The following is a 23,119-nucleotide window of genomic DNA, read 5'->3' as shown; positions in this document are numbered from 1 at the left end:
TATTTATTTGTTGTTTGGTTGGTTATCTTAAAAAACATTACAGTTTGTTTACTGTTTCCCAATGTCAATAAATTTCTGTGGTTTCTTTACTTATTTTTGTCACCATCATATTTACATAGAAAAGAAAAATATACCTTATTGGGAATGATTTTTATAAATTTAATAGAGCTGTAGTTAATGACTTTTAGGTTGTTAGATGGCCAACCCCTATTAGAAGTATCTTACAAAGAGTTTGAAACAAAGGTTTTTGCCCAAGCTGTGAAAAATCTTTCAAAGTAGTTAACGCGTTTCTTGAGTATTACTGAAACCTTGATAAACTTAGGAAAAAAATTTGGCCAGGGTTCACAAGAAATTTTATTAATTGTGGACTTCTAATAAATGTGTACTGTTTTCAGGCAGCTAACTGAAGGCATTAGGAACTATCAATATTAGACCCTAATGATTAGTAGATCCTCCTTTGGTAGACAGGGAAGAAAATTTCACCAAATATGATCTGAATTCATTGTTAGTATCCAATATTGTTAAGCAAAAAAATTTAATAATAATAAAACAGGATGAGATCAGGAGCAAGGACACAGCTACCAAAATGTCAAGAACAGAGAACTAAGAACAGATGCAGGGATTCTAGTCCCAGAACAGCCACTAACAAAGTACATAATTTTGGTCAAGTCACCTCACCTCTCTGGACTTAGATTTCCTTCCAGTCATAAAATTCTCCTTATCAAATTATCTATAATATCACTTTGGAAGACAGAGACCTGACCTGAAGAGCATCAAATTCAGGAAAGGTAAATTTATGCTAATGGAAACTTTATCCAAAAATATCGAGGACTTTGCATCAGGGCAGAAGTTGAGGGAGGGCACAATAACTGAAGGCTCTAGTGGCCGACTCCACACCCGCCCCACTGGCTCCCTGGCTCCCAAGACTTCCAGGCAAGTTGAACAATACCAGACACAACTGACAACAGTAGCCCAACTTCACAAGGCTTAACATACAACGTTTATTGGCAACATTCAATTTTACAGTCTATTTCACAAAAGACCACACCCCTGTGTGCATTCAAGTCACATCCTAGGAATAAAACTTAATTTTTAAAATGTTTATTATGATAAGATACATAAAGTTCTCCATTCTAACCATTTCCAAGGGGCATTAATGACAATGGTTGCCTCTATCACCACTTAATTTTTTTAATGGACATTTACACTCATCCATATGTCAACGCTACAGGCCCTATGCTAAATTCTGAGAATTGCATGTTAAACAAAAATTGGCATGATCTGTGCCTTCACGGTGGGTGCTGTAAGTCTTCATGCACGTGGGAAGGAGAGCAGGTTGAAAGCGACAGTGGGTGCACTGCAGAGGTCGGGGGGCTGGGGAGGAGGGGGGGCAGGGAATGGGACCTCATCCAAAGCCCAACTCGGGAATCAGAGGTGCGGGGGTGGTGGGGTCTCAGCGGCCCCCTAGGGGGCGGGGCCTGTGACAGCGCAGGGCAGAAAAGCTAGAGGAGGGACTTGGGAAATGCTGGGGGCGGGGCCGAGGGCGGGGCTCCGACGGGGGCGGGGCGGAGGGGCTGGGGGCGGGGCGGAGGAGCCGCGGCGGGGCGGAGGGGCTGGGGGCGGGGCGGAGGAGCCGCGGCGGGCGGGTCCTCGTGCGTCCCTGCGCCGGGCCTGGGCCTGCGCCGGACGCCGCTCGGCCCCGGCGCCGAGTGGCGGCCTCGCCGGCCTCGCTCCTCGGCGACAGGGCCTGCCTGGAAGCCTGAGTGGGATGCGGCTGACGCGGAAGCGGCTGTGCTCGTTCCTCATCGCCCTGTACTGCCTCTTCTCTTTTTACGCCGCGTACCACGTCTTTTTCGGGCGCCGCCGCCGGGCACCTGCCGCGTCTCTGCGGGGCCTCAGGAAGGGGGCGGCCCCGGCGCGGGAGGGGCGCGGCCGAGGTGGGAATCGTCGCGGTGGCCTCGGTCCCCGGCTGCGCGCCCTGACGCGGGGCGGCGGGGCGGCGGGGCGGCGGGGCGGCGGGGCGGCGGGGCGGCGGGGCGGCGGGGCGGCGGGGCGGGGCAGAGCCCAGCCGCGAGGCCGGGGATCCCGCTCTGGGGCCCGGGATGGCCTCGGGGCCCCGCGGCGCGCGCTTCCTCCCCCCAGCTCCCCTTAACCGGCCCCGGGCGCGCGATTGGCGGGCGTACGAAGCCCTCGGTCCTGCCCGAATCCCGCGCGCTGGCCCCGCTCACCGCCCCCTAAGCCGACGGACGCGCGCGCCCTTCGAACTTGTCTCCAGCATCCGAGACGTGGTCGCAGCGCCCCGGACTCGCGGGCGTGCCGCCGGGTTAAGACAGACATTTCCGTCTTGAAACAAACAGCCGTCTCCAGTCCGGCGGCGACTCGGAGGCCAGGGCGCTTTACCTCCACGTCTGGTCCGCTGGCCTGGACTTGGAACCTCTGTCAGGATTGGGTAGACACTCATCAATCCCCTTTTTCAGAATTTTGCACAGTAGTATCAAACTGTCGCACGCTTTATTCTGAAGTTTTTATGTGTAGGCTGCGTATGTACAATCTATAAAGAACTGCGTAAGTTAAACTTGTAACTTGACACGTATTAACCAGTTATTTTAGAAGGTTTCTGTTTGTGAGTCATAACTTTGTGTTTTGTGTTAAATTTTATCTCTGAGATCTTTCAGAGGAAAGGGTTAATAAAAATTAGATACTGATTTCCTTTTTTAAATGTGTATGCTTAACCAGTTCAAATGTAGTTTACCTCTTGGAAAAATTCAAGTTAGGATGAAATTAGAACTCTAACATCCGATTTAAACGGCTTGAATTTATCTGCAACTCCGGCTCTACCTTACTGATAAACACTGTTACTCTTTTTGAAACACAGAACAATCTACTTTGGGAAGTGAAGAATGGAATCCTTGGGAAGGCGATGAAAAAAATGAGCAGCAACACAGATTTAAAACTAGCTTTCAAATATTGAATAAATCCACGAAAGGGAAAACAGACTTCCGAATACAAATCTGGGGCAAAGCTGCCATTGGTAAGTTAATGTGTAGAGCTAAGACATGTGAAAAGCATCACAAAATGTACTTTATTAATATTAAATTCAATTCACTTAAATACATTTATAGTTTTTTATCATTTGTTAAGGTATTATGATGCATTCTTTCCTCTTTTTTCAATATTTTATTCCTCCTTTCTGTGTAAATACATGCACACAACGTTCCATTGTTCATCTTCAGCTGAGCACAGGTTGATTTGTAGATACGAAGAATGGGTCGTGTAAGCATTATTATAGTTAAATGCCTATGTCAGTAGAATTTTCATGAATCTGTGTTTATTGATACTTGATACACAAGTCTAAGTTGATGGCCAAACAAGTTTGGGAAACATTGAACTAAACAAAGTTAAACCAGGTTCTTTATTGATTTCTCAGAGCCTTTCATAGGCCAATATTCATTGGCAATGTTGAAGAAAGGGATATAATATATAGCTGATCCAACTAGATTGCCCACAAAAGCATTTTCCTCTGAGTATCAAGAGAGCCTAGTATTCCAAGTTATATATCATGCTCCATTAGAGAATGGAGCCCTCAACTCTTAGAAGAGTCAGAAAGAATTTAGTGAATTAGAAGGGGCTTTATTTGGCCTTTAAACATGAGTTGAATTTATATGTACAGTAAGGGATATGGGTAGAAAGTATACCAGAGCAGAGGAAAGTAAACAGAGGACAAAGCCTGGCCCATGTTGTTTCATAAATTCATTCACACTTGCTTACAAATGTACAACCTTGAGGATTACTACTGACCTCTAAATTTCAGGTACCCAGAACCAGGCCTCCAATCATCATGTTCTAACAATTTTTTTTCTTTATAAAATTTTTAATATTAATTTCTTCTTTTAAATTACCATTTCCCCATTCTAGTTTTTAATTGAATCTACATGTTGCCCTGGCCTCTGTTGCTTACTTGGTGGTTGAGCATCATCCTGCGCACTGAAAGGTTATCAGTTCGATTCCTGGTCAGGGCATACAGGAGGCAACCAATGGATGTTTTTTCTGACATCTATGCTTCTCTAAAATCAATAAAAACATATTTTTAAAAAATAATACATCTTGCCCGGCCGAGCGTGGCTCAGCGGTTGAGCGTCGACCTAGGATCCAGGAGATCAGTGTTCGATTCCCAGTCAGGGCACATGCCCAGGTTGCGGGCTGCAGCCCATCAATGAATCTCTGATCATCAATGTTTCTCTTTCTCTCTCCCTCTCCCTTCCTCTCCCTGAAATCAATAAAGATATATTTTTAAAAAAAATAAAAATCTACATCTTAACAAGTTTTCATATTTCCAGACTTTTTTCTTTTTAATCCAATAAGCACAAAGTGGCCAGGTGAGTTTTATCAAACTCTACTTTCATCAACCTATTCCCCAGGCATAGTAGTAGCATTACCAGTTATAGACATTCCCACTTAAAAAGGGAGAAAATGGTAGGAAAATTGAGTCACTGGTCCAAGCAATTTTGAAATCCAACCAGGCAAACTCCATTAGGTTTCAAGGCCTGAGAATAATCTGTGGCTCAAAGCTTTGCTTCTGGCTTTTTAGCTCTGCCTTTGGAGTTATCCTTCCTTTTTCATCATCAGTAGTTTTACAGTCTGTTTCCTGAAGGTAGGGTTTTAAGAGTCCAACAGCCTTCTTTCATTTCAACCTTTCTCAGTCCCTTTTAGCCCAAGCTGCCAGTGTTTCTGCTGATATAACATTCTCAAGAACTTTGTGGGTCTCCTGTGTATGTCATGAGGATTGACTGCATTAGAAAAGAGATCCTCCACACATCTGTCTTGAACCATTTCTATTTTTGGATTTTGCTAAGATTACTAAAGGAAATCCATAAATTACACATCTAATATCTTCAAAGAGCTCTCTATATGACTGACTATTATCTTTTTATCTTATGAGGCACCTAGCCAAAGGATATCAAGTCACATTCTTGGCCTTCTCTGAAGAGCATGCTTTCCTGACAGTGAATCTCCTAAATTTTCACCTCTTGCAATCTGAGGCTGAGAATTTGCCAAATCATCAAGTACTGGTTCATTTTTACTTAACAGTTTTTCCCTCAATCTCTCTTTCCTCTCATGTTTTGCTATAATTAATAAGATGAAACCAGGGCACAGCATCAACATTTTGCTTGGAAATCTCTTCAGCTAAATATCCAAGTTTATTGTTTACAAGTTCTGCTTTCTAAATAACTACAGGACACAATTCACCTAAGCTGTGTGCTGCCTTACAGTAAAGTGCCGCTTAAAGGGATATGTTCTGAGAAATGTGTCATTAAGTGATTTCATCCTTGTGCCAACATTATAGAGTATACTTACACAAACCTGGATGGTATGTCCTACTACTGTAAATGTATGTGCTATGCTTTTCTACGACTAGCAGCATAGTAGGTTTGTTTCCACCAGCATCACCACAAAGACGTGAGTAATGCATTGTAGTATGATTTGACAACATTGCCAGGCTTAGGAATATTTCAGCTCCAATATAATCTTACGGGACCACCATCACATATGCAGTCCATCGTTGACTGAAATGTCATTACATGACTGTAACACGGATTCCCTTTTCTCCAGTTTCTAATAGCATGTTACTCATTTCCTGAGCCCTCGCCAGCGACGCTTTTTTTTTTTATCCTCACCTGAAGATATTTTTTCCATTGCTTTTCAGAGAGTAGAAGAGGGGGAGAGAGAGAGAAACATTGATGTGAGAGAGACACATCAATTGGTTGCCTCCCGCACGTACCCCATCTGGCACCAGGGGTCGAGCCTATAACCAAGATACGTGCCGTTGGCTGCAGTTGAGTCCAGGACCCTTCAGTCTGCAGGCCAACACTCTAACCACTGAGCCAAACCGGCCAGGGCCAGCAACATTTTTAACATACATATTTCTACTGACAGTCTGCTTATGACTTAGGTATTCTCTAAGATGATACAGGTTCTTTCCTAATGTACTCCTAACTTTCTTCAGAGTTCTCACTAACAAAGACTTTAACATATTTCTACCTATAATTTATTCAAGGCAATCTAATCTAGGCTTTTTTTAAATTATACTCAAAATTCTTTCAGCCTCTTTCCATTACCTAAGTCCAAAGCCACTTCCAGAATTTTAAATATTTGGTACATTACCCCGTTTCCAGATACCATAATCTATAACTACATAATCCGTAGTTTCCTATAGTTGCTATAACCTATTACCAAAAATGTAGTGGCTTAAAACAACACAAATTTATTATCCTATGTTTCTGATGGAAGAATTCTAAAATGTGTTCATAGGGCTGTATTCCTTTTGGAGACTAGAGGAGAATCGGTTCTCTTGCCTTTTATGGCCGCCCGCATCCCTTGATGCGGCCCTGCATCACTCTGACCTCTGCTTCCATCCTCACATCTCCTTCCCTCACTCTGACCCTCCTGCCCCCTCTTGTGAGGACCCTTGTGATTACAAAGAGCCCACCCAGATAATCCAGGACAATCTCCCCACCTCAGCATCCTTAATTTAATCACATTTACAAAGGGTGGTGTTTTTTTTGCCATGTAATGTAACATATTCACAGGTTCTTGAGATTAGATCCTTGCACACTTGGCGGTGAGGGCATTATGCAGCCTACCACAATTAGGAAGCTTTATCTGATTGACTTCATCTTTAAACATGTTTTTGTGTGTGTGTCCTTTAGTGTCAGGATGTAATGAGAATGAAACAAAACTCATCTATCGCCCGGCCGGGCATGGCTCAGCTGTTGAGTGTCGACCTAGGATCCAGGCGATCGGGGTTCGATTCCCGGTCAGGGCACATGCCCGGGTTGCGGGCTTGATCAATGACTCTCTCATCATTGATGTTTCTCTCTCTCTCTCTCTCCCTCCCCTTTCCTTTCTCTGAAATCAATAAAAATATATTTTAAAAAACTCATCTATCAATTTAACTAATAAAGGGCTCCCAGATTACCTCATTGTCTCCAGGTTTCTTCATGGTATGACACTACTTTCCTGTACTCTCAGAGCTTGCATTCAGATGATAACATGATAAAACATCAGAGGCTGCCCTAAGGAGAAAAGGTGCAGTGGCATTTGTCTGCAGAGGGCATCTTGCAGTGAGGAATTGAGGGATATGTGGCCAAGTGGGAAGGAGGAACTATCTCCTTGACACAATGAATTGATATGTACATACATTGGCTTCTCTGATTATGTTGGGCTCAAAATAGTGAATCCTCCCAGTTTGTTGTAAAATAAAAACGGTTCTAATCATACACAGCAGGTCCTCCTAACATCCTTTCATTCAAGTCATTTTATTATGATGTTGATGAGATGCCATAGGAACTTAACTCCTGTTTATATCAATTAGCCTTTGATAAGAGTGGCTTTGTTTTATGCCCTTTCACTTAAAGTCACAGAACATATCAGGGATGTTAACTGAGGACTGACTTTAGTAATTTACATAGTACTATGAGACATTTCAGGATAAAATAGGTGGTAATAGTCCAGTGATAATTAGGAGTTTCTCAAATTTAGAGTAAGAGAGATTATTGTCTTTAACCCACATTTTGCCACATTTTACATTGACAACCTCTGAGTTCTGTCTCTCATACCATAGCTGCCATGTTGGTGATTTTAAGCTATTGTTTGGTAGCACTGCCTGCTAAGGGACCAAAGGGAAAAATCTGGTTTCCTAATCAAATTATATAAAAGAGCAGAACTTAAGCTCATCCCACATACCAGAGTAGACCAGACAGTAAATGTTTTTGTTCTTTTAATTACCAGGTTTGTATCTCTGGGAGCATATTTTTAAAGGCTTACTTGATCCCACTGATGTGACGGCTCAATGGAGAGAAGGAAATTCAGTTGTAGGAAGAACGCATTACAGGTATTAATTATACAGCATTAATCTTTGCCGTGTTGCCGTACAATGTTTTATGTAAATACTAGGAGAAAAATAAAAGTAAACCATATGCATAGAAAATATTTCCGCTTCAACTTGTGAAAAATAGAGAAATAAGTCTCATGAATCTGTATTCATAGTTAAAGCTTACCTTGAATATTTTCTTAGGAAATTAAGTACAAACATTCCTCATTTTGGAATCATGTCTTTTTCACTTTTATAAAAATATTTCTGATTACATGAAAAAATTCACATTCCAAATTTTGTTATATTTAATTGTTGATCAACATTGAACATTTCATATCTTGAGGAATAATATGTAAACTTAAAATTATTTTTAGTTTTTCTCTTTTGTTTGATAGTTATGTTCATATATTTTAATAATAGTAGGTGGTATCAAAGCTGTTGCTCTGAGTTGAAATTTTTATTTATTAAAACATTTCATTATGAGTTCTATAATGATTTAATGATTTAAAGGGTGTAGGTTACCATTTTACTGCAATACTAGAAATCTTGTTTTTTATATTCAGTAAAATCAATGTATTGTTAGGACTTTTTTGAGCTTTTATTTTTATAAAACTTAAAATGTTTTATAACTTAAATATTTCAACACATTCGTCTTTATTTGACCAAAAGTGAATTGGAAGAAATGGGTCACCTTGAAGAAATAAGTGAAAGAGTTTCTAAGTACTACAGGATACTTGTAAATAAGTTTAATATAGTTTGTTTAAATAAACCTTTTCATTTACAAGGAGCTTATATTGTTTACTTTTAGCCTCACAACAATTATGAGGCAGAAGTAGAAAGGACATCTTTAGTCTTCCTGGGTTGATAAGGCTCATGAATGCTGATTCGTATCAACTCGTAACCCAAAGAATGTAACCCAGAATACCAACTAAATAACTCCGATTGGAACTAGAACTGTCAGTCCGTGTGCTCCTATTGACTTGACCGGCACATTTTTTCCATAATGGCAAGCTACAGTTGCCCAAATACCCAATAACTGCCCAATTATTTGAGGGTCGTTTGATAAAATATGGAATCAAAATATGGGATTTAACAATATGTACTACTTCCAAACTCTGTGTGTTTCAGAAGGGAATAAGTGACTCACTGTGCACCAATGAATCGGTAACGTAGACTGTCCTCAGCATATGAATACGTGTGAGGCACACGGAACTTCTGAGTTAGCCTCATGAAGCCCTGTCACCTCTGGACAGTGTAGCATGAGTTGTAAGACCTCAGACTTTGCACCCAAAATATCTCAGTCCAAATTCCAGCTTTACCTCTTATTAGCTGTCTGGCCTTGGCCAAGTTTCTTATCCTCTCTGTGCCTGGATTTCCTTAAGTTTAAAATAAGGCAAATAGTAGTTTCTACTTCAGAGGATTGATATATGGTGCTTAGAAAAGTCTCTGGTACATAGTAATCACTATACAAGTCTTGTTATTAATTTTAAAAATACTTAAATAGGTACTGCAACATTTCCCTTCCTTTCAGTTCTCCTTTTTCTGTGTTTCCATTATTGTCTACTATCCACTATGTACCTCCCCACAAATACCTTATTGATATATTCTTTATATTAATATGTTCAAGTAGGTTACAAGCTAGGCTGGGATCCATTTTGTCTTTTGAAGGAACTTAGCCTATCTCTACTCATATCCATCATATGTTGATTTATGGATTGGTTTCATTGGGCACCTTTATTTTTAATTTCTTAGGAGGAATCTTACTTTTCATCATGGCCTTTGCTCATCCTAAGAGGACTCCCTTCAGACTCCAGTAATTTTCATGTGTAGGCATTATCATAAGATATATATACATGTCTACTCATATGATAAGCCAGATGCTAACTCGATATCAGTGTTCAATTCCAATATTTTCAATAAGCATCTATCACTTATAAAAAAGGTGAACGGATTTCCAGAGATCATGATAGAATGAAACATGTCTGATCTTATTTTTTAGAATTTCCAGGTATTCCTACTATAAGAAGGTAGTGAGCTCATCACTCATCCCAGTGAGTGAAAGCTTTTGTAGGTAATAGTTAGTGACACTACATTTAAGTAAAATACTGGGTCATGGATGAGTATCAGTCTCAAAATTTCTATTACAGAATAAAGGCAATGTAGTGAATTTTTCATGATGCTCATTCTCCCCCTCCAGCCAAGCTGGTGTGAGAGTAGGAGTGTTCCATGAGCACTGAATTAGGAAGATGTGGAGTCATAGCAGGAAATGCTGACCACAAAAGCAGGGTGAACTGCAGCAGCTGTTCAAATATAAGGGCCATTCTTGAGTTCGGTATACCAAAGTTTTCTAACACACCTCCCAACACACACACACACAAGTATCTGAATCTTACAGAACTTCTTTTTAATGCCTAAAGTTTCTTTACCCAGATCTTTGCTTCCCAGACTGTGTACTGAGGTATCCTGGGACACCACATAACTTTTTTTTTTAATTGATTTTAGAGACAGGAAGGGAGAGAGATATATCAATCGGTTGCCTCCCGCACATGCTCTGACCGGGAATTGAATCCACAGCCAGGGCACCACATAATATTTTAACGATTTGTGGGAAACACAGTTATACTTCACATCTGTCAAGACACCATGCAAACTGCACACTCAAGGTAGCCCACAGTTTCAACATTAGATCACCTTACATTAATTTCAGTGAAGTCATACCTTTGTGGAGCTGAGTTTTCCATGGTTGCTATGATAAAATACAAGTACCATGCAAAAATCAAAGTGGAGCAGGCAATAGCAGCGGCAGTGTTCACTTTGGTTCCAAAGTTTAAGAGCTTGTATAGTGCTCAACAGATGCACACATCCCATTATTATTTGTGGTTAAGAATGAAATAGGATTTTTTTTCTTTCGGTGTAGTATTTGTGTTATTCTTTTTTTCTTTTCTTAATTTATTTTTTAATTACAGTTTACATTCAAAATTATTTTGTATTAGTTTCAGGTGTGTAGTATAGTGGTTAGACAATCACGTACTTCACAAAGTGATTCCTTGATATTTCCAGTACCCGCCTGGCACCATACATACTTATTACAATATTATTGACTACATTCCCTATGCTGTACTTTACATTCCATGACTATCTTGTAACTACCACTTTGTACTTCTTAATCCCTTCACCTTTTTCACCCAGGTCTCCAACCCCCACCCCTCTGGAATCCATCAGTCTGTTCTCCGTATCAATGAGTGTGTTTGTATTTTGTTTGTCCATTTATTTTGTTCTTTAAATTCTACATATAAATGAGATCATGTGGCATTTGTCTTTCTCTTTCTGACTTATATCACTTAGCATAATACCCTCTAGGTCCATCCATGCTGTTGCAAATGGTAAGGTTTCATTCTTTTTTATGACCTAGTAATATTCCATGAATTATTCTTTAAGTAACTTCTAAGCTGTTAGAACATAAATACTTACTAAGTTGTTTGGACCTAAGAACTTAAAAAAATGTATTATAACTCATTTCTTTTTTTTTTAAAGTAGCTGTGTTATTTATTTATTTATTTTTAATATATCTTTATTGATTTCAGAGAAAGGAGGGGAGGAGAGGGAGAGAGTTGAAGCATCAATGATGAGAGAGTTGTCATTGATCAGCTGCCTGCTGCATGCCCCCGACTGGGGATTGAGCCCACAACCGGGGAATATACCCTGACCGGGAATCAAACCCCAATCTCCTGGATCCTAGGTCGATGCTCAACTGCTGAGCTATACCCGGCCGGGCATAACTCATTTCTTTTGGCTCTGGAGACACTGTGAAAAAATTACTGAAACACTGAAGGCGCTAGGAACCAAGAAAGTTTGGGAACCTCTGGTCTACACCTTAGCTCCACAGTTATTTACCCTGTGGCTTTCACTGTTACCTAAACATGGCCTTGAGGTCTGGAGAGATGATTTGCGAGAGCGTAAAGGCCAACATGCCTGCTGCTGGAATGTAAGAGCTCTCTACATAGTGGAGCTGTGGAGATTCCAGGATGGACCCAATGTGTCCTGAGTGAACCGTTCTTTATTTTGTTAATTTGTGTGGATCAATAAAATTGAAAGTATTCCTTTCACATGAAAGTGACATTTGTGCACAGCTGCCTTGGCTCAGTAGTTGAGCATCGACCTATGATCCAGGAGATCTCGGTTCCATTCCTGGTCAGGGTACATGCCCGGGTTTCAGGCTCAATCCCCAGCATGGGGTATGCAGGAGGCAGCCAATCAATGACTCTCTTATCATTAATGTTTCTTTCTATCTCCCTCCCTCTCTCTTCCTCTTTCTGAAATCAAAAATATACTAAAAAAATAATAATAACATGTGTTTATATGGTACTCTTTAAAATAATTTGAGCATGTGATCTGTATGGGCTTAATGTCAACTAAGGTTGAGGCCCATCTCTACCATTGCCTATCTAGTAACTACCACCTTTAAGCAAGTCACATAACCTACCTCAAGGTTTTCATTTCTTCCTTCATAAAATTGACCTAGGGTAGGGAAGGAGGGCAGGAAGAGTTCTCATGCTCTAGGGATTAAACTTGCCTATAATTCTAAAGGAGAGTGTTCATATATTACCAATAATAAATATTTTAAATCTATCATAACTATCATCATTTTTAACATGTTTTCTAGCCCCTCTGATTCTGCAGATTCTCTTAACTAAATCACTGAATCACGGGCCACCTCCAATGCCCAGTCCTTTCCCAGGGAAACTCAAAATGCACTTCTGGTCCCTATAGGTTATTACCACTGTAGAATAATGTCATAGGCCTTATATAGTACATATACACACAAGCAAAATACATATTTGGGTTTTGTGTTTAAACTAATATCTATTAACTCTGGTAATTAACTATAGTGTTGTAAGAACAGCTTAAACTCTGAAGTTAGACTGATCTTGATTCAAACCTCAATATTAATAGAGAATCCAGAAATAAACCCACACCTATATAGTCAATTAATCTATGACAAAGGAGACAAGAATATACAATGAGATATAGTCCCTTTAATAAATTGGGAAAACTGGACAAGCACATGCAAAAGAATGAAACTGGATCACTTTTTTATACCATATGCAAGAATAAACTCAAAATAGATTAAAGACTTACATCTAAGACCCAAAACCATAAAACTCCTAAAGAAAACATAGACAGTAAACTCTTTAACATTACTCTTAGTAATATTTTTTTGGATATGTCTCCTCGAGCAAGGGAAAAAAGAATAATAAACAAGTGGGACTACATCAAACTAAAGAGTTTTTGCTCAGCAAAGAAAACCATCAACAAAGCAAATAGACAGCCTAGCAAGGGAAAAGATACTTGCCAATGATACATTCAATAGGAGGTTAATATCCAAAATTTATAAGAACTCATACAACTTAATACCAAAAAGCAATCGGATTAAAAAGTGGGCAGAGAACCAGAATAGATGCTTCTCCAAAAAGGACATACAGATCACCAGTAAACATGAAAAGATGCTCAGTGTCTAATAATCAGAGAAATGCAAATTAAAACTATAATGAGATATCACCACCGCACACCTGTCAGAATGGCTACCATTGGTAAATCCACAAACAAGTGCTGGCGAGGATGTGAAGAAAAGGGAGCCCTTGTGCACTGTTGGTGGGAATGCAGATTGGTGCAGCCACTATGGAAAACAGTATGGCAATGCCTCAAAAAATTGAAAAATAGAACTGCCTTATGACCTAGCAATTCCACTTCTGGGTATTTATCCGAAAAAATCCAAAACACTAAATCAAAAAGACACATGCATCTCTATGTTCATTGCAGCATTATTTACAATAGCCAAGATATGGAAGGAACCCAACTGCCCATCAATAGACAAGTAAAGAAGTAGTAGTACATAAATACAATGGACTATTACTCAGCCATATAAAAGAATGAAATTTTGCCATTTGCAACAACATGGATGGACCTAGAGCGTATTATGCTAAGTGAAATAAGTCAGACAGAGAAAGACAAATACCATATGATCTCACGTATATGTTGAATTTAAAGAACAAAATAAACAAAACAAACTTATAGATAGAACAAATTGATGGTTGCCAGATAGGAGGGGCGTTGGGGGGAAGTTTGAAAAGGGGGAAGGGATTAAGATGTACAAATTGTCACTTATAAAAACAGTCACAGCATATATTGCACAGCATAGGGAATATAATCAGTAATATCGTAGTAGCTGTGTATGGTGTCAGATGGGTACCAGACTTATAAATGTGTAATCACTGTGTTGTACACCTCTCAACTATGATATTGTATGCCAACTATAATTGAAAAATTAAAAAGCCTGTTTGAAGCCTCAGTGTTGCCATCATAGGTTATGCAACTTAAGCCTGATTTCCCAACTGCAAAATGGGGGAATGATACATAATCTGCAGAATTGTGGAGGTTAAATGATAACCTATGCAAAGTGCCTGCCTATGTACCATGTATATAAAAGGCATTTAATAAATGTTCGTTTTTATCTCACCAAATAACAAGTAATAAAAGCAGGATTTGGGGATATTTATACTAAAGATTAAAAGACTAGCAGGTTATAAAGAAATGGTTGAGCAGGTTGTAAAGAATCCAGGAACATTGTGGCTAATTTTAAGATAGATTAAATGGTATTATTTAATGTAGATGAGTTATAAATATTTCAGTGGTATTGGTTGTTCTGAGCAGCACATATATGAAAATACGAGTTAGGAAACGTGTCTATTTCTTTTGACAGTCTTTTTTAATACTGTAAAGAATAGAGTAATACAACAGATTCTCATTTATCTGCCACCCAGAACTAACAAATTCCAGCCCTCTGTCATGTATGCGTCAGATATTTAGCTTTCCTCTTAAAAGAATTAAATGTTCCCAACAAAAGTGAGGCTTCTTTGCCCTCTTTCCCCAGGTCCTTTCCTCTTGCTTCCTCTTCAGAGACAGCCACTGTCAGGAATTTGGTGTCTTCCCATTCAGATGTTCATATTTATACTTGTATTAGATATATAAGCATACTTTTTTTTTCTGAATTTACTTTCAGATTTACATAATTATATTTTATGAGTGTTCTGCTCCTCGCATTTTTCCTTAACACTGTATTTTTGAGACTTCGCCCTCATGGAATGTTTATGGCTTTCCCCATTTAAAAAAAATTTTTTTTTAACATATTTTTCTTGATTTCAGAGAGAGGAAGGGAAAGGGGGAGAGAGAGATAGAAATGTCAATGACGAGAGAGTCTTTGATCGGCCGCCTCCTGCACATCCCCAACTGAGGATTGAGCCCACAACCCGGGCATGTGCCCTGACCGGGAATCAAACCTCCATCTCCTGGATCCTAGGTCAGTGCTCAACCACTGAGCCACGCCTGGCCGGGCACGGCCCCCATTTCCTAACTCATCAACACTTTCCCACTCACTGATTCAGATACTTCATTCAGCTGGAGAGTAGAATTAGCGGCTCATGCCGTAAAAGGGCTGGGAACTCCTGGATTAAACACCTTTTCAGTGTGAACTACACAGGGTTTCAACTACAATGTTCAACTGTATTTCTTTGCGTAACAGCTCAAATTCCAGCCAGCACTTATTTCAAATGTGGTTTGAAAAAGTACCACATTTCTGATTATCATCTGCAAGTTGATCTGTCTACAGCCAAAGCTTCCATTAATCTACAGCAGACCCATCATCCAGATTTGTTCAAAAGGACTTGTATTACAGAAATTACGTTTCTAGAAAGAATATGGATTACATCTCCTTGTAGATTTTATTAAAAATTGACTAAAACCTTCTGGTGCCAAATGCATTTGTTCTCTGTTTTGCCCTCCTCTTGTTTTGTTTTCCCATTTTGTTTTTGACAGCTTTATCACCGGTCCAGCTGTAGTCCCAGGGTACTTCTCCGTTGATGTGGAGAACGTGGTACTCATTTTAAATGGAAGGGAAAAAGCAAAGGTCTTTTACGCCACCCAGTGGTTACTTTACGTCCAAAATTTAGTACAAACTCAAAAGCTCCAGCATGTTGCTGTCGTTTTGCTTGGAAATGAACATTGTAACAATGAGTGGATCAACCAGTTCCTCAAAAGAAATGGAGGCTTTGTGGAGCTGCTCTTCATTATATATGACAGCCCCTGGATCAATGACATGGATGTTTTTCAGTGGCCTTTGGGAGTAGCAACGTAAGTACAAAATATTAGACACATTTCTAGACTTTAAGACCTGAATTTCAGAATCAGGATGATTGTGTTTTAAATTTGCAATAAATGTAGTTCTTTTAAGATCAGTGAGGCCAGGTACAATCTTTTTCATGGGCAAAAATATGGTTTGGTCTCATGCTTCAGTAACAGTAATGATGTTTTTTGAGGAAGGCAGATGAATTACCTTTTTCTGTTTTAAAAGTGCAAGGGTAGGATAGATTTTTAAAAATTTATCTTTATTGTTGAAAGTATTACAGATGCCCACTTTTTCCCCCCACTGACGCCCACCCTAGACCTTCTCCCCACTATTGTCTCTCCACGGGCTATGAACTTGTATGCACATATGCATAGGATACATTTTTAAGTTTATCAGCAGTTCCTTAAAGAGATGTTTAGTAGAGGATGGCAGACAAACAGACCTTAAAACAATTATTATAGAATCTCTATAATTAATAGTATCTTTTAAAAAATACATTTCTTTAAAGGCAATATTAAATCAGGAGCACACTGTATGTACCCTTGGGCTCGAAAGCATATACTCAGATCTGCAACTAAGACCAGCTGAATTTGCACAAATTTCTATTAAAAAGAGGAATTAATTCTTTCTTGAAAATGGAAAACTTATTTTTTATCTTTCTGGTAATAGAGGGTTTTTTAAATTAAGAATAAGTTGGTTTGCCCTGGCCGGTGTGGCCCAGTTAATTGGAGTGTCATCCTATACACTGGATTTGCTGCCTGGTCAGGGCACATACCCAGGTTGTGGGCTCGATCCCCAGTCAGGGCGCATATGAGAGGCAACTGATCGATGTTTCTTTCTCACATCAATGTTTCTCTTTCTCTCTCTCATGATATTTAAATCACATATTTATTATTCATTATTTTATAACCAGCTATGAGATGTGGCCCTAGACTGCTGCCTAGCTGACTACATGAATATCACCAGAGAAGCACATTAATAAGACAGGATCCCTGGGTTACTACTATTCTGATTCAGTAGGTTTTGGGGGAGGGTCAGAGAAAAATGTTATTATATTCAGTACAGCCAGGTTTACAGCCTCTGAAAAATCTATCCCTTGAGTAAAGCCTATATTTGTAAAATGTTTTGAAGCCAAAAAAATTACTATTTCACAGTAATACTACGTAACTTATTAACACAGTATAGGATGTAACCTCTGTAATTCTGGTATTGTTGAACTAGGCCAGTATCTCTGGTATAGATCAGTGGTTCTCAGCCAGGGGCAGTTTGCCCCCCACCCAGGAGACATTTGGCAATGTCTGGAGATCTTTTGGGTTGTTACAGTGGAGGGAGGAGAGGTAATACTGACATCTGGTGAACAGAGGCCAGGGATGCTGCTCAGTATCCTACAATGTAGAGGATGGCCTCCAAGACAACGAATTACCTGGCCCCAAATGTCAGTAATGCTGAGGCTGAGAAACCTATTATAGATGGTTATATATAGCTTTTCTCTTATTTGAAGGTTGTATTTCAGGCACACAATTTGATTTCCGTTACTTCCAAATGCCCATAAAAATGGGCCTGTTGCAATAGGCCTCTCCTGTATGGCATGCAAGTTTTTGTTTGTTTGTTTTTTAATCTACTTAAAGCCTTTGAAATGGGAGCTCTTTGCTTTAGTGGTATGTATTCTATCACCTGGCTAAAGTGTTCATTAAATCCTGATCATTATGAATATAGAGGTTATACTTTTAAGGTCTTGAATTCCGCCTGCCTTGCAACTACAGGTGTATAATAGAAGTTGAAGAATATAAAATTTAAAAAAGCCCTTTGGCACACAATGTCTATAGCAATTTTAAAAGATGTCGTTGTAGGAATCTTTTTTTTTTTTTTAAGCCAGTAGGTTCAAAGACTTTTCCAAAGTAAGCATAGAAAATTGCAACATGGGGTTTAGAAAGTCATATTTTAAATCTCTTGTTTCTATATCATCATGCTAAGATGTTGGGTTATGGGACTTTTGCCAATTTTGTTGTCATATATTGACTCATATGTATTTTTTTTTATAGATATAGGAATTTTCCTGTGGTGGAGGCAAGTTGGTCAATGCTGTATAATGAAAGGCCCTACTTATGTAATTTCCTAGGAACTGTTTATGAAAATTCATCCAGACAAGCACTCATGAATATTTTGAAACAAGATGGAATTGACAAGCTTTGTTGGGTTTCAGTAAGAGAACAGTAAGTTCTATTTCCTTGATTCAGTCATTTTGCTCTGCCATCTGAGAGTTGCTTTATGTGGCAGCACAGATGTCCAAAGAAACATTAACTCCATTTATATAAGTCTTTTCCCAGGAGATAGATTGGTAATTGAAGCTATGAAGAACTTGGAGTGTGTACATTTAAAACAGGCAGAATCTCCTATAGCTATAGTCCATCTCGAAGAACACCACTAGTAACTGCCATATGCCCATGTCAATTGTTTGGGTTTTCTCAATAATATTTGTTAGTCAGACTTGACACACAGGGAATAGTGAATGTGCCAAGAAGGTCTTAGATTCATCCCTGAGATGTCCTGCAGAGACCAGTCCAGTGTCCTAGTATTGGCGTAGAGTACTCCTCACACCCCAGGAATCTGGCATCCCTGAGGACAGGGGCCACTTACTATTCTTCTTTGAACCCCCAGATCTCACACAGGACCTTGCATAAAGTAGGCCAGGATGAATGGGCAGTGGATGGATGGATGCATTGATTTAATAGGGTGGACTTTCTTCCATTTTTTTACATAGTAGTTATGAAATGTATTCATGGAGTGAAAGAAGAAATTTTGGAATTACTCATTTTGTTTTTAAAAAATCAAATGGAGTTTTGAGTGTATGAAGCAGAGTCCCCAGGGAACTAATGTCCTTCTCAATATAGAAACGCATTCATTGTAGCAGATACTCTCATCTAGAAAGCTTAACTCCCAACTCCATTATTTGTGTAACCATATTATATCCATTCAATCAGCAATTATTTATCAAACAACTGCTATATGCCAAAAACTGTTTTAGCCATGAGGGATACAGCAGTGAACAACAGTCCTAAGCACACGCCCTCTTATAACTTAGATGCTTGCTGGAGGAGACAGACCAGTAAAATATATTGTGTGTCAGAAGATGATAAATGCCATGTAAAAAAATTGAGCAGAGAAGCAATGTAGAGAGGACTGGGGATTGGGTGGAGCTTTCTGTTTCAGAATGGTCAAGGGAAACACTAGTTGGAAGGTTACATTTAAGCGCAGGTGTGAAAAAGCTGCCTGTATCTGTCTGGGAGAAGAGCAGTCCAGGCCAAGGCAGGCAAATGTAAAGGGCCTACGGCAGAAGCATGCTTAGCATGAGTGAGGGACAACAGGGACAGCGTGCCAGGAATGGAATGAGGGAGGGTAGTGTAAAATGACAAAGTTAATGATGGGAATAGAATTATTTTTGTAATTCTGCTCATACCATTGGGCCAGGAGGTCGAGTACGTGTCCTCCTTGGTTCTCGTTGCTATTTCCCGACCATGCTCCCCTTTCCCTCCCAAGAGCCTCCAGTATTGAATCTCTCGCCAGCAGACAAAACCATCCATCACTCATCCTCTTTGACGTCATATTTTGACCCTTGGGTTTATCTCCTTAATTTTTGAGGAGTTTAATTCCTGGCACACACTCTCTGACATTACTCCAGTCTCACTTTTGGTGATTCCCAAACCTATGTAGATGGTCCTTCCACCACCTTGGTCTTGCAGTTCCTTTCCCTCCTCTCCTCCATGATCTGGTCTCCGCTTGACCTCAGCTGTGCACTGGGATGGTTCTTTCCCAGACCTTATCCATACACACACTGCTTCTCCACTGTCTCAAGTTCCAGCAACTCTCTCCGTAACCACCATTTCCTGTCATGCCAGCTCATGGCCTGTAATAATCTCCGACAGTTTAGCTGGGACCTACAACCCGTTGTTCCTACTCCCTTTCATTGTCCTTTGCTCACCTCTTATCTTTACTCTCTTCTCTGCCCCACTTAAGTGTCATAGTGAGTCGTGACTGGATATACATTCAGCTCCCTCGTTCCCAACCTAGCAGAACCGAACTCTGGTTAAATCCTGCCCTCACCTCACCATACCTGTACCCATGCAACCAAACACACTTGCAGAAAGCTGCCAATCGATCTCACTTTTAATGCATGACCTTGACCCTCAAATGTGCAGCAGTCATCCATTTCCCTTGTCTGTGTTCTTCCACTCTCCTAGAGACTGTTTCATACCTTGCCCTCTCTTCCAGACCACTCTCACCTTATGACCCTAGTGCTCATTTCACTGAGAACATGGGAATAGTCAGGAGAGAACAGCCAGCTTTCCAACTGGACTCTCAACTTCCTCCCTTGCCCCTGTATCATCTGTTCTTAACACAACAGCCAAATTGGTCCTGATATAACACAGGTCAGGTCAGTCACCCCTCTGATCCAAACCCTGTGTGACAGAATTCCCTGACCTCATCTTCTATACCTTCCCCCTAGTCTCTGCTTCAGCCACCCGGCTCCTTTGTGTTCATTGAGCATGCCAGGCACACGCTGTTTCGTGGCCTTTATGCTTTCTCTGCACTCTGTCCTCCCCCCAGATATTTGCATGTTTGCTCTCTCACTTCCAGCTCCATGCTCAGATGCCCCATAGTGAGAATTCCCTGATCACCTATTTAAAATTGCAACACTGCCCCCTCAGAAACTCCTGCCTCACTCTCTGCTTCATTCTTCCTCACAGCACTTGACACCTTCTGAATAATTAGCTGACTTGACTTGGTTGCCACCTGTGTCCACCACTAATCTAGAATATAAGCTCCAAGGGGACAGAAATTTGGAGGGTAAGGTAGAGGGAGAATTCAAAAATATTTGCTGAATTAGCGTTCATTCAGAAATCTTATGGTGACCACTGACTTCTGAAATGTGTAACTGTAAACTTTTCAAATTCTTAAATATTTTCAAGAAATCTATTCTGGCAAGATTTTATTTATCTTTCCTGCCTGTCATCTCTGAGTTTACCATTGCCTATAACTAACATTAAAAGGTAAAATCGTTTCTTTCACAAAAGATACGCTTAGTAAATTGAAAACTACAGCGTTTTTTTGTTTTGTTTTTTTTTCTGATTTTCCAGGTGGCAGCCTCAGGAAACAAATGACAGCCTTAAGAATTATCAGGAGGCTTTGCTGCAGAGCGACCTCACGCTGTGCCCGGTGGGAGTAAACACGGAGTGCTACAGGCTGTACGAGGCCTGCTCCTACGGCTCCGTTCCCGTCGTGGAGGATGTGATGACAGCCGGCAGCTGTGGGAATGCGTCGGGCGCCCGCCGCGCACCTCTGCAGTTACTCAAGTCCATGCACGCTCCCTTCATCTTTATTAAGAACTGGAAGGAACTTCCCGCTGTCCTAGAAAAGGAGAAAACGATCATTTTACAAGAAAAAATTCAAAGAAGGAAAATGTTACTTCACTGGTATCAACACTTCAAAACAGAGCTAAAAATAAGATTTACTAATATTTTAGAAAATTCATTTTTCATGAACAATAAAGGTTAACTGTTAACTATCTTTTTGAGCTTAGATCTGATTTTTTTAAACCATCTCTAACATTGGGTGTGTGTTTGCTTGTGTGGTTGTGTGTTTATCACTGTTCTCTAAGGTGCCCGTGTAGACCCCAGATGATATCTGTCACGGTGGACCAAACGCTCCCTGCTGGGCCACTCCAGAAAATGAAGCTGAAACGTCACTCAGCTCATGTTTTCAAAGTTGAATGATTCAGTATTTATTAATTCTTTTCACCATTAAACCCACTCTAGGGGAGCAGCATTGTGGAGTGGAAAGACTTGGGCTTTGGAGACAGACAACCTGAGTGAAAACCTTGCCTCTGCACCTACTATCTGGGGACCTCGAGGAAGACAACTAATTGCTCTGAGTCTTGGTTCCTTTCTATGTAAAATGGAGATAATGGTACCTCATAGGGTAAGTTGTTAATATGAAATGAAGTAATATGTAAAGTACCCAATATATATAGTAAACTCTAAGTAAATAGTAATTTCTGATTCATTTTTTATTCCTTACTGGTTAGGATTAAATTTAAATATTTTATCACATGCCCATTTACATATTTGGGAGTAATCGTGCGGCGTCGGAATGTATGTGGACAAATCTTGTGGAGTTAGACTTTTGAGTGACTCAGGTTTTGTTGGATCGTGTTGAGGTGGGTGCCTGGATGCAGAAATTGGCCATAATCCATACAAAACATGGACTGGGGCAGTCAGAACCAGAAAATTAGTGCCTAAACTCTGCAGAGGTTGTCATTGAAGGACGGAAAAAGGCTGGCCAGCTCAGAAGAGCGCTTCACACAGAGGCTGGCTGATGCCCGTGGGGAGCGGTGGCTTTAATGAAGGCTGACGAGTGTCCTTTATCCTCAGGACCTTGGGCTCCTGTGAGGATGCAGAGGAACATGGGCTCAACCTGTTGCTTTGCCTGCCTTTTTATTTTCTCAGGAATCCTGCCACTTAATTTCTGTGAAACCAGGGGATTAACATCATTATTAATGATGCTTTTTGTCTCATTATATGAATGGCCTTAGATATTCAATAGGTATAAATTCCCCTAGACTTTCATGGACCTGGAGCTTACACAGGGGTCTCCACATTGTCAGGAGGTCTGGCAGCCTGGATGTAAAGGACCTGACCTTAGCATCATGGGGAAGAATTGTGGTGCCTGCCACAATCCTGTTCAATTCTGAGGGAACTATCCCTACTAAACGCACCACAGGTAGGGAGCTGTTTTACACTATGTGTCTCTCCTCTTTTGTGACCCACTTCAGGTGACAGCTATGGACACTTTATTCAGGGTGCCCTGTGTCAGTAGGCTTCCTGATGACCCTGGACATTGGTACCAAAAAATAATAACTGGAGCAGATAGCTAGTTCAAGACCTTTGTGAACTAGGAAATCCTGAAAATCTGGGAGTCAGGCAGGAGCAGAAACTGAAAGGATGCAGTGGAATAGGAGCTATAAGGTGGAGCTGCAGCTGGGAGAGAAGCAGAGATGCTACGGACGA

General features: G+C 40.4%; 1 protein-coding gene across 1 annotated transcript; it reads left to right on the top strand.

Annotated features, from left to right (window-relative positions):
- Positions 1–1,679: 1,679 nt before the first annotated feature.
- Positions 1,680–21,620, top strand: RXYLT1 (ribitol xylosyltransferase 1). Its single transcript, XM_087814569.1, has 6 exons — positions 1,680–1,937; positions 2,876–3,031; positions 7,789–7,891; positions 15,746–16,060; positions 18,098–18,268; positions 21,191–21,620. Exons 1-6 carry the CDS (start codon positions 1,769–1,771, stop codon positions 21,606–21,608), a joined length of 1,332 nt encoding a protein of 443 aa, XP_087670695.1. The 5' UTR covers positions 1,680–1,768; the 3' UTR covers positions 21,609–21,620.
- Positions 21,621–23,119: the final 1,499 nt, after the last annotated feature.

This window comes from Miniopterus natalensis, chromosome 2 (assembly GCF_054644295.1).
Source record: "Miniopterus natalensis isolate mMinNat1 chromosome 2, mMinNat1.hap1, whole genome shotgun sequence".
NCBI lineage: Eukaryota > Metazoa > Chordata > Mammalia > Chiroptera > Miniopteridae > Miniopterus > Miniopterus natalensis.
Note: the sequence above shows the minus strand (reverse complement) of the source record. Positions and strands in the feature narration are given on the sequence as shown.